The sequence below is a fragment of the Pteropus medius genome, unplaced genomic scaffold, assembly GCF_902729225.1.
Source record: "Pteropus medius unplaced genomic scaffold, Ma_sr-lr_union100, whole genome shotgun sequence".
In the NCBI taxonomy this organism is placed as follows: Eukaryota; Metazoa; Chordata; class Mammalia; order Chiroptera; family Pteropodidae; genus Pteropus; species Pteropus medius.
This window is the reverse complement of record NW_024342473.1, coordinates 2,586,495-2,608,085: the sequence shown is the minus strand read 5'-3', so window position 1 is coordinate 2,608,085 and position 21,591 is coordinate 2,586,495. Positions and strand designations below refer to the sequence as shown.

Here is a 21,591-nt window from a genome sequence, read left to right as displayed (position 1 = left end):
TGGGTGTAAATTGCCCCTCTTTATAAGGACACCAGCATTTTGGATTAGGGCCCACCCTAATGACCTCATTTTAAGTTGATTACCTCTGTAAACACCCTATTCTGAAATAGTTGGACTTAAGACTTCAACATATGAATTATGGGGAACTACAGTTTGACTCATCACAGTAATGTTTGATTTTAAATGACTGTAAAAAGGAAAAAGGCCACCCAGATCTTCACAGTGACTCTCTTTCCCATCTACCACATTAGGCGACTGCTGTGTTGTCCCTAATTATTATCATCTCTCACCAGCTTTCTTATGTTGTTATTTCTTTCCTTAGTTTGCCCGATAATTTTCTAACTCTCTATTGTCCTGGAATTCAGGTGCTTGCTCAACAATGCCCCTGGTGTCGTGGCCAGCCTGCGTACAATAAATAAAAGGGAGTAATGTTATATTCACCCCTGACTCACATGCCTTCACTTACCAAATGAAAATAGGTTAGATCTATGTGCAAATGAAGCTACAGTCAGCATCACAATATTGTGGAAAGTCAAGAGCAATCCTCCATCACAAGAAAGCTCTCAAGAGAACAGAGGGTCACCTGACCCCAAGGCATCCACATACTTTCCACCTATAAATAAGACTAAGTTGGGTATATAAGATAGAAACCCATTTTACAAGAGATCATGGGAGAAAATATGCAAGTACCTTTTACCATACCTATACCAAAAGTGACCATAAAGTGTTTGGATATGGGAAAAATATTATTTTAATCTGTAAAACTGTTACAGTCTATTCTGGAATCCAGTAGAAAATCATAAGTCTTGATAAGCTGAAAAAAATATAAAATCATAAAATCATTAACTGAAAAATATTTTCATACCAGTAAATAATCCGATATAGTTATAGGATGAAAAAGAAAGTGTGAGGTGAACTACCTTCTGATGTTAAGCTAATCTATCAAGGGGCCCTTTGGATGCAAGATAAAATTCTATACATCTGGAGAACAATATATCTAATAGGTATCATCATTTCATAAGTGGGGTATTAAGGAGGCCCAAGAATCCAAGTATCTATGGGTGTTTATATTAACCAGTTCGGTACCTTTTATCACATACAAAATTACAACAACATAAGTGGTTAGATCCCTCTCATTTCCATCATGCTGCTTCTCCGTATAATACAAGGCAAATAACAACATGTCCTTCCACTGGGCATATTTCTGTAGAATGAACGCAGGCCAAATTAAACATCATAAAATTAGTAATTTAAAGTTGGAATAGATTTTAAACGTTTATTTAATCCAACTCTTAGCTCTCACATGACTCACGAATACTCCATACCTACCAAAGAAGTCATCTAATGTTTGATTTCCAATCTCCAGTGATGGAGGTCACCATACGTCTCACCCTGAAGTCCCTTCCACTTTTATATGGTTGTAAAAAACAGTTATATGTAATATTGATATAATAGCTACTTTTCCATTCATTTGGCTAACCATTCAGTTATTCATTAATTCAACAAAGGTTTATTGAGAATCTATTATGAAACCACCAGACGCTGCTTGTAATCTTTGTGGAGGGTTTAGCTATTTATGAAGCACTTTTCACAAACATCAAGTCATTAAATCCTCACGAAAACCCTGTAAAGGAGACTATGTTTATTATTATTAAGTTTTGATTTACACTAATGATGAGAAAATTAAAATTCAGACGTTAAGTCACATGACTGGTAGAATTGAGATCAAACTCATACTCTAATTCTAGATAGGACTCTCCACTGTGTATGCTAATGCAAAACAAATCCATCACCTCTTCCACATAACAACCTTGATCGACCTAGGGACACTACACATTTGTGTTATGTTTTCTCTTCTCCACATTAAACACTTCCATATTAAACATTATCCTTCACCTTACCTTCATACAATTTGTAGCTGAGACCCTGAACACATCCAGAATTGAGCATGATAGCCCATTGTGGTATGGCCTAAGCAGAGAAGGGTTTGGAAAACCATTGTCATCTTTGAGACAGACATATTTTAAATATTGTAGTCTATACTCAGATCAGTTTTCTGGGAGGTATCCAGATAATATTATCGATTTATACTGAACTTGCAGCTAATATGTACTTCCAGAAATTCCCTCTCTCCCTTCCCTTTTCTGCTCCCTTCTAATTCTGCCTTTTATATAGTGGAATTTTGAGACCTAATCACAAGACTTTAATATGTGTCAAACACCTACACTTAGCACAGTTACTGAGGCAGCAGCCCTCACAGAGGAGAGGCCAAAAACACAGCAACTATTAGATAAAGTTGTTCCTCTTTTTTGTTTTATTTCACTTTTCTATATATATATTTTTTTCATTTATGTTTTTCCCACTTATGGGGCGTACACTTCCAGATTCAAGTATTAATACTACTACTAAATAATAGCAATTCAAACTTATGTAACTACGTCACATAAATTGTTTAACTTAATCTCACTAGGACCCAGTGAAGAAATTGATAGATGAGGAAACTTAGGTTCCAAGAAGTTAAATAAGTTTGCACAAAGTCGCTCACCAAGAAAAAGCTGGAAATGGGATTCTTAGATATGTTACTTCAAAAGTAGGCCATACCTCTGCCATGACCACCTTTTTGTTCTGAATAACTAAAAGCATCTTTTTTGTTGGTTTTTCTTAGTACTTCTTAACCTCTAAAATTCTTTTCACATGGTCGACTATAAAAGAGTGTTTTGTTTTGTTTTTTTTCATTTTGGAGTTTTGTATTATTCTAGCCTAGGCTATTATTACAGGTTTATTTATTAACACATTTCTGATTGCAGCCTTTTTTCCATCTCTTGTATATGTCACTAATAAAACTCATTCTTTTTCCCTAAAACTGTTCATCTATTTGTATTCCTTGCCCTGTTAAGATATGATCATTATCTCGTTAGAAACTTTACAATCAATTCTAATTCTGCCTGCCATCCTATCCCAACACAGAATTTTTCATCAAGTCTATAGCTCTTACTTCCTAAATATCTCTTAAATCCTTGATTCAGGCCCTCAACATATTTTTCATATCCTATTGCACTGGCCCCCTAATTGATCCACCTGCTTCTAGTCTCCTTTACTGCACTCTACTCCACACGATAACACCAGATTTATCTTTCTAACTGCATAGCTAAATATTTTTCAAATTTTTACAAGCTGACCCCAATCTATATTTACTGCTGTATATGCCTCTACTCCCAGTGCTCTCATACTTACATCTATGCTATAAGTAACTCATCCCTATCAAATAGCCCAGATTGTCTCACAACCTTGCTTTTATGGATGTCATTTCCTCTGTCTGGAGTGTGTTTCTTGCCCTGGCAAAGACCCAACTCCTATTACCTCCAGTGCACTTCCACAGTCCTTCAGATAGAAGTCACCATTCTGACATTGTTGCTAACAGAACTTTGTGTACGTCATTCTTATATAAACAGTTATGCTTCATTGTAATAACTTATCATTAACTTTATAAACAAACATTTTGATATTTTTGCTTATCACCCTAGTCCAGTGCCAAATACATAGTAGATGTTCAATAAATTTTTGCATGAAAAAAATGAATGTACTTCCTTCGAAATCTAGGCTGACTAGAACTTTTCCTGTCATATATATCGGTCTATTTAATTACCTCCACATTTCTTCCTAATTGACATTATTTGCTTTTGTACTATTGGAATTGCAATTTTGAGATCTCCTGTATTCTCAGGCTATCTTCTCTTTTAGAGTTTCATAATCATCTTTGTTCTGAACTTTTTGAATCTACAGTAAATCATGACTGACAGACTTTTGTGTATAAGAATTGAAAGATCCTAAGAAACTAGATGATAACAATTTCCTTACTCTTTGATGTGGAATGTGACTGACAGCCATATGATAGGTGAGAATCTAACTCCTATTGAAACCCTCAGCTCTCCTCCATCATCTGACATCCCAAAATTCTCTGCAAAATTCTTTTTTGGTCAACTGTCCATATCCCTGTAATGCCAAGTCAGCATTGGCATATAGATAGATACACAAGAAAATGGTATCTGCCCATTTTGCAAATGGAAAAATTAGACCCAGAATGACCAAGTAGACTATCTGATATAGTTAAGCAAGTAGATTTTGCACCAAAAAGAAAGTCTAATAAGGCCTCTGCTCCAAAAACTGACTCATTTCCTTCCTTACATGCTTACGTATTTCTTTTTGCTTTATTTCCCTAAGGGCTTTATAGAAATTTCTATCATTTGCAATCTGTTCATCTTAGTTATATGAATCTATTTTCTCTTCAACCAGCATTTTTCTTTCCTTGACTTAAAAAAAGAAAATAAAGAACCAGCTTTACTAAAAACATGTTGCAGCTCTCCTACACTTCAGTAAGTACGGAAGCTAAAATTGACTTACTTTACTGCATATTGGGTCATTCATCTAATAGTATACTCTAAGAGAATAACCTCTGATTTGAAAAATATGAGGGATCATCTTAAGACTGGACTAACTGATCTGATGTGAGTATAAGTCTTGGAATTTGGGGGCTTGGTGTATCCTTGGAAATTATCCTGGCCAACCCTTTCCTCAACAAAGGCTGGTGAACAATGAAGCTCGGAAAGGCCAACTGATTTCTCTGGGGTCACAGATCAGGGTAATAAACCAGGCCAAGAGCAGAACTCATCATACTGACTCCTTATCCAGTACCCTTTCTACCTTTCGCTGTTTCAACTATGGAGACCACACCTTGCTATTACCTTGCCTCAAGAGCCTCAAAGCTAAACAACATTAATAGAAAGATGGTGTGTGGAAGTAGTAGTGGTCATTTAATTTATAAGAGAAAAGAAAGCCTTCTGATATGCTCCATACCAGGCATCACTTTGAGTACAGACAAACACATTGGTTTCTGAATGTCTTCAGCTCTATTAACAGAGAGGACAAGTAATGAGGGTCTACTATATCCTAGGTGCTGGGAATAGTGGACAGCATGGCCATAATTCCTGCCTTATGAATCTTAAAGTCCAGATGGGAAGACAGATATTATATAAATCATTACAAACAATTACAAAAACACAATATACAAAGAGATGAATGGGCTGCTATGGGAGTATGTTACTGAGAGGACCAATCTGGTCTGGGCTATCAAGGAAAACTTGCCTGAAGCACTAATGTGGAACCTGAAATCCATAGGATGTACAAAGGTTCCAATGGGAGTATTCCATCAGAAGGCATAGCAGTAGGAAGAGCAGGGGTGCAGAGAACACCACACAGCTGTACTTAGATAACTAAGAGACGTATCACACGGCTGAGGCAGATGGAGTGATAGGAGACAAAATTAGAGACGCAAATGAACCAGATCACCCAGAGCTGTGTAAGCCATGTTGAGGGCTTGGGAATTAAGTATTTTAAGCAAGGAAGAAATATGAACAGGATTACATTTTTAAAAGATTGGTCCAGTATCATTAGGAAAATGAATTGAAAGGTCAGCATATAGACAGACCAGGTGGGAGGTGAACAAAGACCAGGTGAGACATGCAAGTGGTTTGTACTCAAGGCCTCCCAGCTTAATTCAGCAGTGCTCTCTAGTCCAATGATACGTCCTGTGTTTCTTCTTTGTCTGTAATGTTTGTAATAAAAGGCAACCCACTTAGTCAACACTGCTCTTAAACATAATTTAAAAAAAAAAAAAAGACAGCAGCCACCTAATGGGTATTTTAAAATAATTAATTTTTTGTATCATTGAAGGAAGCATTTTGGATGCAGTAGGATTGTAATTTTAAATTGTATTTGGGTTAATTGCAAACATTCTAATTGTAAAGAGTTTTGATTTAAATGATACATTTTCAGTGCAGATAACGTGAGTGAATCATCAACTGAACTACGGAAGCAACAGTAAAGTGCCATTCATTATGTTTGTTTTGATTTTGCAATATGTTAATTTTTACTTATGATTTTGGTGTAAGTTGGATAGGATAAATATATGGAATGCCTAGAATAATGCATTGACTTCATGACAAGATCCAAAAATATTCTGTCAAATTATTTTGATGATTGCTGCAATGATCAGACATCATAAATAACAATGTGCTTTTGGAGAACTTCACCTGAAGTAATTTTAAATTTTCAAAAAGAATTGTTTTCATATAGATAAGTTATCTTATTTTCTTAAGGAAACCAATGAACAGCTTACATCACCTGGGGTGATATAAGACCTAAGCATAACATACAGATGAGTATTACTATTTATTATTCTCTCATGACAATCTGAATTATCTTTGGATATTAAAGTGAATGATAAATCAAGTGATTTAAAAGTAAAATTCAAAATTGGAAAACTGAAGTTGTAAGTGCTTTTACCTTAAGTAGATGATATATGCAAGCACCTTAAGTAGTTAGTAGTGCTCTAGCTTTGAGCTAACTTTATGACAATGGGCTCTTCAATGAATGACTTTAGGCTAGTACAATAAAAAGATCCTGGGAATCAGGGTTAAGTATGAGTTATTATATCTACAGACTTTCATGAGAGCCCAACTCAGCACATATGTAAACTGTTTTATTCCACAGTTCTTTCTGACAAATTGTGTAATACATTCAACCAACTGTCATTGAATAATTAGAAGTTTTCTTTGGAGAAGACTAATACTTTATTTTTAAGAGTTATTGATTTGTATGTCATTATTTTATCTTATTCCTTAGGTGTGACTTTTTTTTTTTTAAAGAAAACGTACTCTTTTGAAATTTCCTTTTGATTTAAAAGAGAAATGTTACTTGCTAAGACAATGAGGAATATTCATTTTTCTCCCAAGAGGCCAGGAGCATACAAATGCTAGAATCTCTGGCTTGAGGGAAGTGAATTGGTTTGTTTTCATTCTTTTTGATAATGATTATTTTTTCACCATTCATTTCTTTTTCAAATCCTTGGTTTTACTGATCATTAAAGATACCCAGCAGGTACGACTGAGAAGTAAATCAAATCCCCTCATGCCTGCTTCATGTTTTTAAACCAGGGAACCCTGAAATGGAAACAGAAGGAGGCTTTTATGTTAAGTCGTTTCCATCTCTGCCAGTTCTGTTTAAACATGGACCTATATGTGCCATTTAATTTTAAATACCTCACTATTTTCCTAAGTACACAAAACACAGGAAAACAACAACAAATCTTATATCTGTTTATTTCTTCCAGGTTGGACGAATTGAAGATTTTCTATACCAATTAGAGGATAGTTTCTTAAAAACTAAAAAACTGAGAACTGCTCGAAGGCAAAAAACAAAAATGAAGCGACTGCAAACTGTGCAGCAAAGCTAAACACTGGGGAGCAAGCATTACCACAAGACGTTTCAGAGAAAGGGGCAATGGCATCCTGCCAGCCTGACAGTGACAGCTTGGTAACTAAGGCCTATTGCCAAAGGAATGAGGTGGCACTCCCCTTGGCTCATCTTTAGGAAAGATAGTCTATAATTCATTAATCTTGACTGGCAGCAATAAATGTTCTCTTAACTCTTGTTCAAATTCATCTTATTTAAACAGCTACCTCTTTCACCTGCCTTGTTCTTTTGAAATTGACTAAGGTATACCAGGACGACCCAAATATGCTTGTAGTATATGTGCATATTCATGTGCAGTTATTAAGAATTATTCTCATATCACACACAGATACAGACAATATAAATGCAAATTTTAAAAATTATAAAACTGATAATAGACTTTCTCGATCCTTATAGAAATAGTCAACATGTGGTATGGCCGATGCTATTAGTTATCTCATCAAAATCTCAATTCTTTCCTCTGGATCCTATATTCTCTCCCCTTAAATGACTCAACACAATGTACTATTTGACAAGGTAGTGAGTCAATAGCCCTCACTGAAGACTTCAGCTGACACCAACAAGGCATTTTGAAGATAGGGTGAGGAGAAGGAAGTCAGATACAGAGTAAAATAGACAGGAAAACATAATTTTTAAAAGTAGTGGGGAAAATGAGTAGGATCTCAGAGTACATTGATAATAACATGAAAAGGGAAAGAGGCAATAAAATACTTAGCGCCAAATGACTCTTTATACTTTATACAATGAGACTATAAAAGAATAGATTTATAATTTAACCTTAAATGTATGCTAGATTTGCATAGTCATAATTATGCAAGATATAAATATTTTAAAATCTTTAAAAAAAAAAATAGGACCTTGGTTTTCCTGGGGACAATTTGCATAATCTTTTCTATCCAACTCCACCCAGAGAACACTATCATTGCCACCAATTTCCCTCAGGTTAGTCATTAATACAACTGTAGTCAGTTAAAAACCATAGAGTTTAAGAAACTCCTTTTTGTTTCTAACCTCACACCAACAGTACATGTCAGTTTTGTTTTTGCAAGTACTGGAAAATAATTTCTTTCTATAAACACTTGAATCTAGCCAAATGTGGGAGTCTAAGGTAAATAGCTAAGCCTCCCATCTGACCACCAATGCTGTTATCACTTCTCACCATTGTCTAGGAATTTCCAATTATTTAAAAAAAAAAAAAATTCTCATAATATCTCTAGGAAATTAAGCTTGTCAGCTTTGAATATTAACTTCAGTGTTAAAATGTTAAAATTTTGTTTTCCAAAAGGATTTTTATGTTCTGTACGTTTTTTTAATTGGATCAAATTTTAGCACTGCTTGTTTGTTTACTCGGCTATTTTCTAAAAGTCCTGTTGATATTCAGTAGCCGTTTAATTGCGTTACCCTTGTTCTTTGAAAACTAGAATTCTCTCATGCAGTGCCTAAAAATTATATTTGAAAATAATATAATTACAATTTTTAGATTATGGCTTCACTCTTTGATCATTTTCTCCAAATCCAATTCTAAATATCCATTGCTTTTTTTGGCTGAGGTTTGGGTAGGGAAAAAAGGATGATGTAAAATGAGTATCCAAAACTTTCAAAAGAAACTTTTTTTCAAAAAAAAATTAACATTCGTAGCTCTTCAACAAAGTATCAACCCTTTAGAATTCTTAGGTGCAATAGCAATGTCCATTAGGAATAAATTTTGTTTGTGGTTTCCATATTAGTGTCAAGAGCCTTGAATTCACAGTAATACAATATAATTTACTGCAACTGGCCTCTCATCACTTGTTTGTTTTTAAATTGTCTGCAAAGGATTTGTATAGGAATATGATATTAGTAAAAAAAAAAAAAAATCAATACTAGAGAAAGCAAAATTTTAAAAGTACTTTTAGAATGCTTATTTTATTTCAGCTTCATAAGAATTTCATCATGTATGCATTTTCTCTTTTACAATTAAAGAAAGAGAGTTAAGACCTTGCTTGACTCCAAGACTCGTTCTGTCCTCTGCTTGCTATTTGAAATATGGTCCATGGACCAGCAACATCAGCATCACCTGAAAATTCCTGAGAAATGCTGAATTTTAAGCTCCTCCCCAGACTTACTGAATTAAAAATCTGCATTTTTAGCAAGATCGCTGGGTGATTTATATGCACATTAAAGTTTGAGAATTGCTTCTTTACCATATTGGAAAATATTTTTCTGTCAGCTCAAAATTAACCTGATGCAGAGACTGCTGATGTAGCCACTCTTAGGTTTTGGTCCAAATGAATATCTCCTAATATGATCATTCCTGCAAAAGTTTACATACAAAAAAAGGAAAATTAAAAGTTTAATGATAATAGGATATGTTCTCTTTTCCTGTCATTTCCTTGAAGATATGTGTAATTTTATTCTGTAATATTTTAAAGATATTAAGCGAAACAAAAGAAATACATACTTGCTGAAAAGATATATACTTTATAATCAGACCAATTTAAATATTATTAATTGTGTAGCTGATCCACGCCATAAGTGCTTCCACAATCTTGGCTTCCTTCATCTTCCGCTACTTCCACGTCCTTCCATCACTTTCTGATGCATCAGAATGGGGAGCAGAGCTCTGCTGATCTCTAATACTAGGAGCAACTTGTCTTTCAAAATTTCTAAACCAATTCTTCCCAAAATGTCTACATTAGGGTAATAAGTTTTGTCCATAATATGTATTTTGAGGGACTACCACTGGGTATTCTTCTGTAAGAAATAGTTCAAGTTCAGAAGTTCCACTCCCAGAGGAGGAATCCCAAAGGAGGCCATTCATGACCACAGGAAAAGCATACATGTGCTGATCCATGTCTGGTTAATGGCTGGACTCAGTCATTCTCGATCATTCCTTGATCATTCTTCAGGGCATTTTGGTGGTGTTGGTTTGTATGTGTAAAGGTTCAGAATATGTCACCTTAAAATATGCCACACTGGCATACAGATTATTTTGAATTGAAATTACTTGAGAAACAGCTGATGTAAGAAGGATACCCTGCCCTTCCTTCGTCCCTCTGAAAACAGGAACTAAATCTCTCGTGTGAAAGATACCCTCCCTGTCCAGGAGGAAAGAAGACATTTTTTTCACCAGAGACAGGGAATTTAGGGCTGAGAACGCTGTATAAACAAATCTTGTTAATTCTTCACCACTTACTACCCCTAACAAAATGCCTCTGCCTTGTCAATTCTACACAAATTTAATGTTTCTTTGTCTAAAAGGTACATAAGCTTCCTGTTCTGGTCACTTTTTTTGGTCTCATATCTTTGTGGGGCTCCCTAGTATGTACATAAGAAAATTTGTTTTTCTCCTGTTAATCTATCTTTTTATTACAGGAGTGTCTCAGCCAAAAACCTGTAAGAGTAGAAAGAAAATTATTTTTCCTAACCAACAGATGTTTATTTTTCTCAGCTTTTCAGTTTCAAACTTTTTAAACCTATGGAAAATTAGCAAGAATACTATAACCAATATACGCTTCACATAGATTTTCCTAATTATTAACATTTTGCATCATTGCTTTCTCGCTTTCTCTCTGCCCCTTCTAGCGCGCACTCTCTCTCTCTCTCTTGCTCGCTCTCTCTCTCTCTCTCTCTCTCTCTATCTCTCTCTCTCCCCCTCCACCAAGTAAAATCCATTTTACATATTTCATAGACAAATCAAATTGTTTCTTTTAATTAAATTACCTTATGAGTCCTATGCTAATCTCCCATTTGTAGGTCAAAATTTATTCTGTGCATCCAATTAGCCAAGCGACCACAGTTACTGAGGAACTGCTGGGGGAAGAGGCTATCGATGGCACACACCACACCATCCCCCTCCTCTTCCACACTGCTGGCCTTTCTATGGCATTTCTTTGATAGTCACAGCAGCAGTCAGCAGGGACAGTGTCCTTGAAGAAGGAAAAGCAAGTAGCAAAGGCAAGATGCTGCCTCAAAGCTGGCTGGTTATTCATACTTCTGAATATCTCCAAAGGTGGCAAATCTTTATTCTTTGAGAACAGATGATGCAATTTTTATAAATAGCAAAAAATTACTCAGAACTCAAATTGAATAGAGTCATTGGTCAACTGAATAATGCTATTCTGTGTCCAAGATCATGTGTATCTCTGAAGTAATGGCACACATAAAAGCAACTGCTTTGAAATAGTACAGCTTGCCAAGGTGACTTTTCTGACGAGAGAGCCACATGTGCATTGATATCTACATGCCAGTATGTTTGTTTAAAAAATCTATCTTGCCAGGCACTCCTATATGCATGTGATGGAACAGAAAATTGGATAAATCAAAAACCTGTCTAGAAAGCAATTTGTCAATGTATATCACGAGCCCTAAAGATGTTTATACCCTTTGCCCCAACAACTCTACTTTTAGGAAATTATGCTGAAGGAATAATCAAATGTGTGTTAAAAGATAAAAGTTAAAAGATAGTCATCACAAAATTATCTTAAATAGAAAAATAAAATGAACTCAACCAAAATTTTCTAATATAGGTAATAGACTAAATGATTTATGGCAGTTGAACCAATGCTTAACCTATAACATATAAAAATTTTATGATGTTAAAAGAAAAAAGTAAGATGTAAAACTATATACAGCACAATTATAACTAGGTTATAAAGTATATGAATATATATTTTATATATATATATACTGGAAGGAAATACAATAAAATATTAAGAATAGTTCTCTTTAGTAGAGTCAGTTATGGGTGATTTTATTATCTTTTCTATAATATTGTGGAATAAGTATATGTTTCTTGATAATAAGGAAAAAATCCTTAAAAATATTCTTTTATTTAATATCACGCTGAAGAAAGACCAATTTGTATCAGCTTTTCTTTGTCTGTTTACAAATATATATATTCTGATACTTGCATCATATATATATTTGCATAGACAGAGACCAGTAGAAGCATTTTACTTACAGAATTATTTGTGGCATAAAATTTTTTATGACTACCTCCATCAAACAACCCTGGGAGACACAGTCCAAAAGATCACTCGAGTAACTATTACACAGAGCACTAATTATGGTGTTTCACCTGCCTTTACAAATAACAACATGATACTATCTATAGGTTGTTCCTATCTCCCTTGCTTTTCTTTCTCATAACTTTCTCCTCTGATTGTTTTCCTTCATTTTACCCTGTACTCACAGGATATAATCTCATAAAATATGAGATGATCACAGACCAAAGTCCTTTAAATCAAAATGTATTGAAAGCTGAGAGACCACTAGCAGAGCAAAGCTTTGATTTACACTGGCTTGATTTATTGAAATAGTGTGATGGAGTCCAAGTTCAATCAGATTTCTCACAAGTTGCCTGATCCACTCAGCAGTTCCCTGGGCTCCTGGAACATGGATACAAAGGACTATTGTGCAGCCTTGACAAGTAGCAGATTATCAAGATGGAATGTAATGACACCTAGAGACAGGCACCTATTTTTGACAACCATCGAAGGAAGGAAAAATCAGAAAACAGACCCAGAACACATCCCAAAAGTTATCAATGTAAGCATATCCTGCTTGTGCCTTAATGAAAAGAAGCCAGAAACACTCTGTATGAGGTAATTAGAACTCAAAATCATTCTCAATGTACATTCTTTAATAAATGGTTGGAGGTTCCGGTCAAGATGGCAAAGTAGGTAAATGCCCTGCTTGCCTCCTTCCATGACCACATGAAAATCACAACTAAATTATAGAATAATTGACCTGGAGGATCATCTGAAGACCGAACCACCTGAGAACCAGCTGAACCATCTGAGAACCAGCTAAACAGAACTTTAATTAAGAATATAAAGAAGACGCCATACCGAGACCGGTCGGGGGGACAGGGAGGTGAAACGACCTGGCCCCACACCCACAAACGGAAGTTGAGCTTCGGGAGGCATATCCCGGCTGTGGAGGTACCCCCAGAGGAGCAAGGGTCCCCAGCCCACACCAGGGTTCCAGTACAGGGAAGAAAAGGCCCCACAAAAACTGGCTGTGAAAATCAGAGGGGATTCTGACCATAAGGAAACCCAGACATCCCCTTAAAGGGCCCTCACACACTCACTCACATGCACTCACCCCTGGCTCCAGTGGAGGGACAGCAGCTTGGGAAGTGCCAGAGACATACAGGAAAAGACTGAGTTGTGTGGCTTCAGGGCAAGGGCTGGAGGGATAGCTACCTTTATCCGTTTGTTGAACACAACTCTTGTACAGCCTACAGGCAAGCGCCATCTTGCCTGGGTTGGGCCCTCCTGGGTTGGGCCCTCCCTCTACACCACCAAATCTGAATCTGCATTGGCCTGGTGAGCTCTGCTCCACCCACCCTGTGACTCCCTGAGATCTCGTCCCACCCAACTCACAAATTGTTGGCGCTCTCAACAGGAGGCTCCTCAGTGGCAGTCAGCAGGCTCATGCACCTCGGGAGACATTTTCAATAGCAGACAATCAGCCTCAGGCCAAGCTGTGACATTTCTTGGGCAAATCTCAATGGTCTATGGGTCTGAGGTGGGCAGTAGCTGGCCTTGGTATGAGCTGAGACTTTTGCAGGTGGCCACAGGCTCAGCACTGGCACCAAATCTGAATCTGCACTAACCTGGGGAACACAACTTGCCTTATCCTGGTGTCTTCCTAGTGCCTATTGCCTGGTGCCTTATCTAATTCACATATCGCCTGAGGATCTTTCAGCTGCTGAGCCATACGAGCAGCCAGCAGGCAGCTTCACACTTTGGGGTGCCATGAGCATTTTGCTGAGCTGCCTTAGGCCCAGTGCTGTTGCAGCCAGCCTTGGTTCACCATGTAGCCTCTCCCAAGTGCCTACAGGTCCAGCACAAGCAGCAACCAACCTTACATAGCTTTGTGGCACCTACAGATAGCTCCCATTAGGTAGTGGCTGACCTTGGCCTGCATGGGAGACCCTCCCAAGGGACTCTAGAACCAACACACCCAGAGGCTGGCATCAGACTTCAGTAGAACAGTACCTGATTCACCCCTTCAAACACTGTATTTAAAGGGCAGTCTCAACAGGCACACAAGCCTGCTGGGGCAAATTCCTCTCCATGGGGTTAGCCCCTACACAGCAGTTCATATGGCCAGTCAGCCTGAAAGTCAATCCCACTCACTTACATGACAATAACAATCAAAGCTCAACTATAATAGGAGGGCACTCACAACCACAAAAAGGTCACTCCTGGAGCACCTGGCATAGGTGATCATGGAGACTGTACCACTGGGCCACATAGGACACCTGCTACATTAGGCCGCCCAGCTAAGACTGGGAGACATAACAGATCTACCTAATATATAGAAACAAACACAGAGAGACAGCCAAAATTAGAAAATAAAGAAACATATCCCAAATGAAGGAACAGGAAAAAAACTCCAGAAAAAGAACTAAATGAAATTGGAGGCAAGCAACCTACCAGATAGAGTTCAAAACACTGGTTAAAAAGATACTCAGTGAATTTAGGGTAAGAATAGATTATCTCAGTGAGAACTTCAACAAAGAGAGAGTACACATAAAATAGGACAGGGGAACCATGAAAAAGAACCAGTCAGAAATGAAGGATACACCTGAAGAAATCAATAGCAGGTTAGATGAAACAGAGGATTAAATCAGTGATTTGGAAGGCAAAGTAGCAGAAAACACCCAATCAGAACAGCAAAAAGAAAAAAAAAAAAACCTAAAAAAAACAAAAAGAGAGAATAGTTTAAGGCAGCAGTCCCCAACATTTTTGGCACCAGGGACAGGTGCTCCTATGAGAATCTAATGCCTGATGATCTGAGGTAGAGCTCAGGTGTTGATGCTAGTGCTGGGGAGCGGCTGCAAATACAGATGAAGTTTCGCTTACTCTCTGCTACTCAACTCCTGCTATGTGACACAGTTCTTAACAGGACATGGACAGGTACCAGTTTGTGGCCAAGCAGTTGGAAACCCCTGGTTTAATATCTTAGGAGTATGCAAAGAAGAGAAAAAGCAAGAGATTGAGAAACTATTTGAGGAAATAATGACCAAAAAATTTCCTGACTTTAGGAAGGAAATGGACATACATGATTAGGAAGCACAGAGAGTCCCAAATAAGGTGAACCCAAACAGACCCACACCGAGACACATCATAATTAAAATGGCAAAGATTAAAGACAAGGAGAGAATTCTAAAAGCAGCAAGAGAAAGGCAACTAGTTATTTGCAAGGGATCGTCAGCTGATTTCTTATCAGAAACTTTACAGGCCAGAATGGAATGGCATTTAATAATCGAAATGATGAAAAGTAAGGACCTACAACCAAAACTACTCCACCCAGCAAGGCTATCAGTTAAAATCAAAGATGAGATAAAAAGCTTCCCAGACAGGAAAAAGCTGAAAGAATTTATCGACACCAACCAGTATTACAAGAAACATTGAAGAAACTTCTTTAAGAAGAAGAAGCAGAAGAGAAAAAATAACATAAATATGAAGAATAAAATTGCAATAATTATGCATCTATCAATAATCACTTTAAATGTAAATGGGTTAAACATGCCAATCAAAAGACATAGGGTAGCTGAACAAATAAGAAAACAAGACCCATACATATGCTGTCTACAAAAGACCCACTTCAGATCAAAAGACACACAAACTGAAAGTAAAGAGATGAAAAGATATTTTATGCAAATGGAGATGAAAAAAGAGCTGGAGTAGCAATACTTATATCAAAAAAAAAATTAAACTTTAAAAGGCGAAAATAAGAGACAAAGAAGTACATTACATTATGATAAAGGGATCAATCTCGCAAGAGGATACGACTCTAGTAAATATTATGTGCCCAACATATGAGTGTATGTGTGTGTGTATGTGTGTGTGTGTACATATATATATATATATATATATATATATATATATATATATATAGCAAATATTGGCCAACATAAAAGGAGAGATCAACAATAATACAGTCATAGTAGGGAGTTTTAACATCCCATTGACACCAATGGACAGATCTTCCAGACAAAAAATCATCAAGGAAACAGCAGCCTTAAATGACACACTATACCACATTGATTTAATTGATGTTTTTAAAGTGTTTCATCCCAAAGCAACAGAATATACATTCTTCTCAAGTGCATATGAAACATTTTCCAATACAGACTACATATTAGGTCACAAAACGAATCTCAGTAAATTTAAGAAGACTAATATCATAGCAAGCGTCAAAATATCAATGGCGTTTTTAACAGAACTAGAATAATCCTAAAATTTGTATAGAACCATAAAAGACCCCAAATAGCCACAGCAATCTTGAGAAAGAACAATGTTGGAGATATCATGTTACCTGGTATCAAACTATACCACAAAGCTATAGTAATCAAAACATCCTGGTACCAGGATGAAAACAGACATGTAGACCAATGGAACTAAATGGAGAGTCCAGAAATGCCTAAATGGTCATTTAATCAATGACAAAGGAGGGAAGACTATACAATGGAGTAAAGACAGTCTACTCAATAAATAGTGTTGGGAAAACTTGACAGATACATACAAAAAAAAATGAAACTGGACCACCTTCTTACACTATATAAAAGAATAAATTCAAAATGGAATAAAGACTTAAATGTAAAACCCAAAACCATAAAAATCCTAGCAGAAAACATAGGCAGTAAACACTCTAACATTGCTCCTAGTAATATTTTTTTGATATATCTTCTCAGCAAGAGAAACAAAAGAAAAAAAAACAAATAGGACTACATCAAACTAAAAATTTTTTGCACAGCAAAGAAAACCATCAATGAAATGAAATGACCACCTTTTGAGTGAGAGAAGGAATTCATCAGTGATGCATCTGATAAGGGGTTAATATCCAAAATTTATAAAGAATTCATATAACTCAACACAAAAAAATCAAATAATTCAATTAAAAAATGGGCAGAGACCCCGAATAGACATTTTTCCAAAGAGGACATACAGATGTCCAACAGACATCTGAAAAGTTGCTCAACATCACTAATCATCAGAGAAAAACATTAAAACCACAATGAGGTATCAACTCACACCTGTCAGAATGGCTACCATCAATAAATCAAAAAAATAGCAAGTGTTGGTGAGGATGCAGAGAGAAGGGAACACTTGCGCACTATTGGTGGGATTGCAAATTGGCTATAGCCACTATGGAAAACAGCTGGAAGGTTCCTCAAAAAATTAAAAATAGAACTACCTTATGATCCAGCAATATCATTTCTGGATATTTATCTTAAAAAAAAAAAACACTAATTTGAAAAGATATATGTACACCTATATTCACCCTAGTACTATTTACAATAGCCATGATATGGAAGCAACCAAACTGGTCATCAACAGACAAATGGATAAAGAAGTGGTACATATATACAATGGAATAATACTCAGCCATAAACGAAATGAAATCTTACCATTTGCAATGACATGGATGGACCTAGAAGGTATTATTTAAGTAAAATAAGTCAAAGACAAATACCATATTTCACTTATATGTGGAATCCAAAGAATGAAATAAATGAACAAACAAAATGGAAGCAGACTCATAGATACAGAACAAACAGGTGATTGCCAGATGGGAAGGGATTAGAGGGCTTGGTGAAAAAGTGAAGGGATTAAAAACTACAAATTTAGTTATAAAATAGTCACAAGGATGTGAAGTACAGCATAGGGAATATAGTCAATAATATTGTAATAACTGTATAGTGCCACATGGTTACTAGACTAATCAGGTGGATGTCTTCATAAATTATATAAATGTCTAACTACTATGCTATATACCTGAACTAATACAAAATAATATTGAATGTCAACTCTAATTGAAAAATAAAAATTTAATTTTAATTTTTTAAATAAATGGTATGGGAACTTGAAATCTAAATATTGGATATGCTCTTTTGTTGCGACCTCCTATTGATCAAGGCAATGTGCAGAACTAATATGCATTAAAATTGAGTCTTTAATTTTCTTTTAAAATAGATGTTTGGGGAAGTAGAAAGGCAGATAGTTAGTGAGAAATGGGAAGACTGAACCCCTGATACTGATAGCAAGTCAGCCTTTTCTTTGAGCCTTGTACACCAGGTTTATAGTTATGAAAACTATATCAAGCCCTGCTTCCTTGAAACCAGAAGGGGAAAATTGATGTTGTACAGCTGTTAAATGTAAAGCCCTAAGAACAGTGCCTCTTCTCACAGGTACTGCTTAATTCAAGTTAGCTTATGATGATGATAATTGTAATACAGAAAGCAAAATGGGCCTTGATTTTGAAGACCCGAATTCAAGTCCTAGTTCTTTTGTAAAATGATATAATAATTCTTTTCCTACCTAATGAGGTCTCAGTAAGGAGAAAATAAGATAATAAAATATAAAATGATTTTTAAACTCTGCCTTTACTGATAACTCACTGCAAACCAAGCATGTATTCCTCACTACAAAGTTGAGAAGAGAAATACAGATGAGTAACCTGAGGCCCAGGAGGCGAAGTAATTTCACATAGCTAGAAAGTAGCAAAGCTGGAATTCAAACTCACAGTTGGGACTTGGTATTGTCCCTCTGTGTTATATCCTCGTGTTACTGTTTTTAAGACCTCGTGGGTCCCAGGTAACATTAGCTTTATACATACCTGGGATTGCCCAGAAATGACTCCAGGAGCTCATTCTGTGTTCAGTATAGAAGCCACTAGTGATATAGTCGTATCAAGTTGCTGAAATGTGCCTAGAGTAACAAAGAATGAATTTTAATATAAGCTTTAGTCTTTTAATTTAACTTTTTAAAGTTAAAATTTAAAACCAATACTCAATTCAGTTATTAGAAAACTTTGAAGTATATTTGGAACAGCTTGGGTATAAAAAATCTACTTTTTAACTGTAAATTTTGTAAAATTTAAGTACAGATCAAGTATTTCCAAAGAAAATTTAGTGCCTGAATTGAAAAATTCTGAAAGTGTAAAATATGCACCTGATTTCTAAGATTTAGTATTAAGGAGAAAAAAGTAAAATATTTCAATAACAATTTTTATATCGATTACACGTTGAAACAAAAATATTTTGGATATAGTGATTCCAAGAAAATATATTATTAAAATTTTGTTTTAACTGTTTATTTTTACTTTTTTTACTGTAGCTACTAAAACACTTAAAATAACATATGTGGCTTACATTATATTTCTATTGACCAGCACTGGCCTGACAGAAAAAGTCAACAAACACTGTATGTTCTCCCCTCTTCCTTGCAGATGGAGCTAACAGGAACTCGGCCTTCCTATTCTGGCGGTACATTACCATAGGCCCAAGGTCACCAGAGGCAATTTGCTATCCCAGACAATTGACCATGAAAGCCCTGGAGTCCACTGTATTCTCCCCGATGAGTTTGCCCTATAAGATGAGGGATCAACAAGGAAGAAGTTCCTGCTCCTGGAATATACACCCGCAGTATGTCCAGCACAGTGTCCTACACCCAGCACACCTTTCTGTGGATGTCATGTACACCATACATTGATGAACCCTATAAAGCCTTTTTAACCCTACAACTAGAATTTGCTTTGGCTCAGGACAAATGGGAACTGCAAAGGAACCCACTTTGTGCAACAAGGGCCCCTAGGAATGCTTGGAGAGAAGGATACAAGGAAAAGACTAACTGTCCTGCTAATAGGAAGGTAGACACTCAAAGAGCATTAAGATCTATGATCTTATTGTAAATGTGACACATGTATACTTACCACAGGACAAGCCAAGAACATACTGACTACATTTGTAACCACTATAAGTCCCTTGAGTCACATTATCCCATAAAAACATAAATAGCAGCAAAGTGAAATTCCTGTACTAACTCACAATACCACATTTAACCCAGAAGAAAGCTGAAACACAATATTATTTATATATTCCAGGGACAGGGGAATCCCTACCCACCAGCAAGCATGACAAAGAGCTACCTGTTGATGAGAAGACCTACCTCTGTATATTGCTAATTAAATGTCTGCTGAGAGCATCCAACTATGTGCCAGGACATAAAAAAGATATTAGGACAGTAATGTGAATTAACATAAAAGGCATTGGCTTTTTCATTATGTGATCTGGGTCTCAGTCTCTTAATCTCTGAAATGATAGTAATAGTCCCATATGGGTATTGAGAGCCTTAAGTTGATCATGTATTTTAATTCGTCTGGACAGTGTGTGACACATAGAAGAGACTCTTTTCTTAGCACCCTCCTTCTGAGAGATAAAAGTGAAAAACAGTCTTTGCCCTGAAACAGTTAACAGAATAACCAGTGGGGCAGACAGGCACCTAAGGTAGTACTGTTGCCAGTGGTAACTGTGCACCTCTACAGTGACAGGAAGGAAGGAGGGGGCGGCTGCTGCATGTGCATGTGAATGCAGGACAACTAGAAGGTTTATGTTCAGAGGTAAGAGAGGGCAGGAATGTGACACCAAAGATGTAAGAAATTGAACTGATAGGAAGTGATGACATAACAAAAAGTAGGAATTGCTTCCTTAAGAATAAAATTGCTCTCAGCTTGTTTTCTTGTCATTTGAGTTCCTCATAAATATGTAGCTCAGAAAAGCCAATTATTTGAGGTTTTTAATGAGCTGTGTTTCAAATAATCACAATTTTAAACTAAAAATGTTTGTTTTGCCAGAATTCTAGCTCTTTGTAAAATAGAAACTTGCCTTTTCCCTTTACAAACTAGGTGTCTTTTTTTCTTTTTCTAGTCTATCTCAAAAATCTCAAATTTGTCCACCCCACTCTCTTGAGATCCATGGTCACTGCTTTAGCTTAGGCTTTATATCATCTTCCATGAGTTGTAATTATTCCTGATGGGCCTCATTTTCCTAGTTTCTCCTCCTTCTAATCCCTCTGTCACCTTATGACCAGAGCAATTTTTCAGAATTTCACAAGTGTCAGTCACTGCTCTGCTTCTCATATCATCAGCAACCCATTTTTGCAGAATAGACCAGACTTCGTGAGATGCACTGAAACTTCAAGACCCAGTCCTGCTGAATTCACTGAGCATCTCTTGAGTAGCCCTACCCCGACTATCCCGTCTTTCAGTGATACTGGGCATGACACCACACCCTGACAATCTCCTGCCTTCCTTAACTTGTGCTCTCTCTTCCCTACAGCATTTCCCTTCTTCTCTACTTGACCTTCAAAGCCTCAGCTCAAAGCATCACTTATCCCTTAAAATCTTTATCCATTCACTTCTCCTTTCTACAATCTCAAGTAGCCTTCATCACATTTTCTCAACAGTTACATCATACTTGGCATAACTCTAGTCATATCGTAT

At 36.4% G+C, this 21,591-nt stretch overlaps 1 protein-coding gene across 4 annotated transcripts in view; it reads left to right on the top strand.

Annotated features, from left to right (window-relative positions):
- The window catches only part of SPATA16 (spermatogenesis associated 16), a 224,298-nt gene extending 204,075 nt beyond the window's left edge, over window positions 1-20,223 (top strand). For 2 of the 4 annotated variants that reach the window (XM_039865071.1, XM_039865072.1), the window contains one exon: window positions 7,169-8,150. In XM_039865071.1, coding sequence (XP_039721005.1) covers window positions 7,169-7,291 — 123 coding nt within the window. In that variant the 3' untranslated portion in view covers window positions 7,292-8,150. Of the gene's footprint in view, window positions 1-4,293; window positions 6,667-7,168; window positions 8,151-19,539 lie in introns of those variants that run through there. The other 2 variants (XM_039865074.1, XM_039865073.1) reach the window with 2 other exon arrangements.
- Window positions 20,224-21,591: the final 1,368 nt, after the last annotated feature.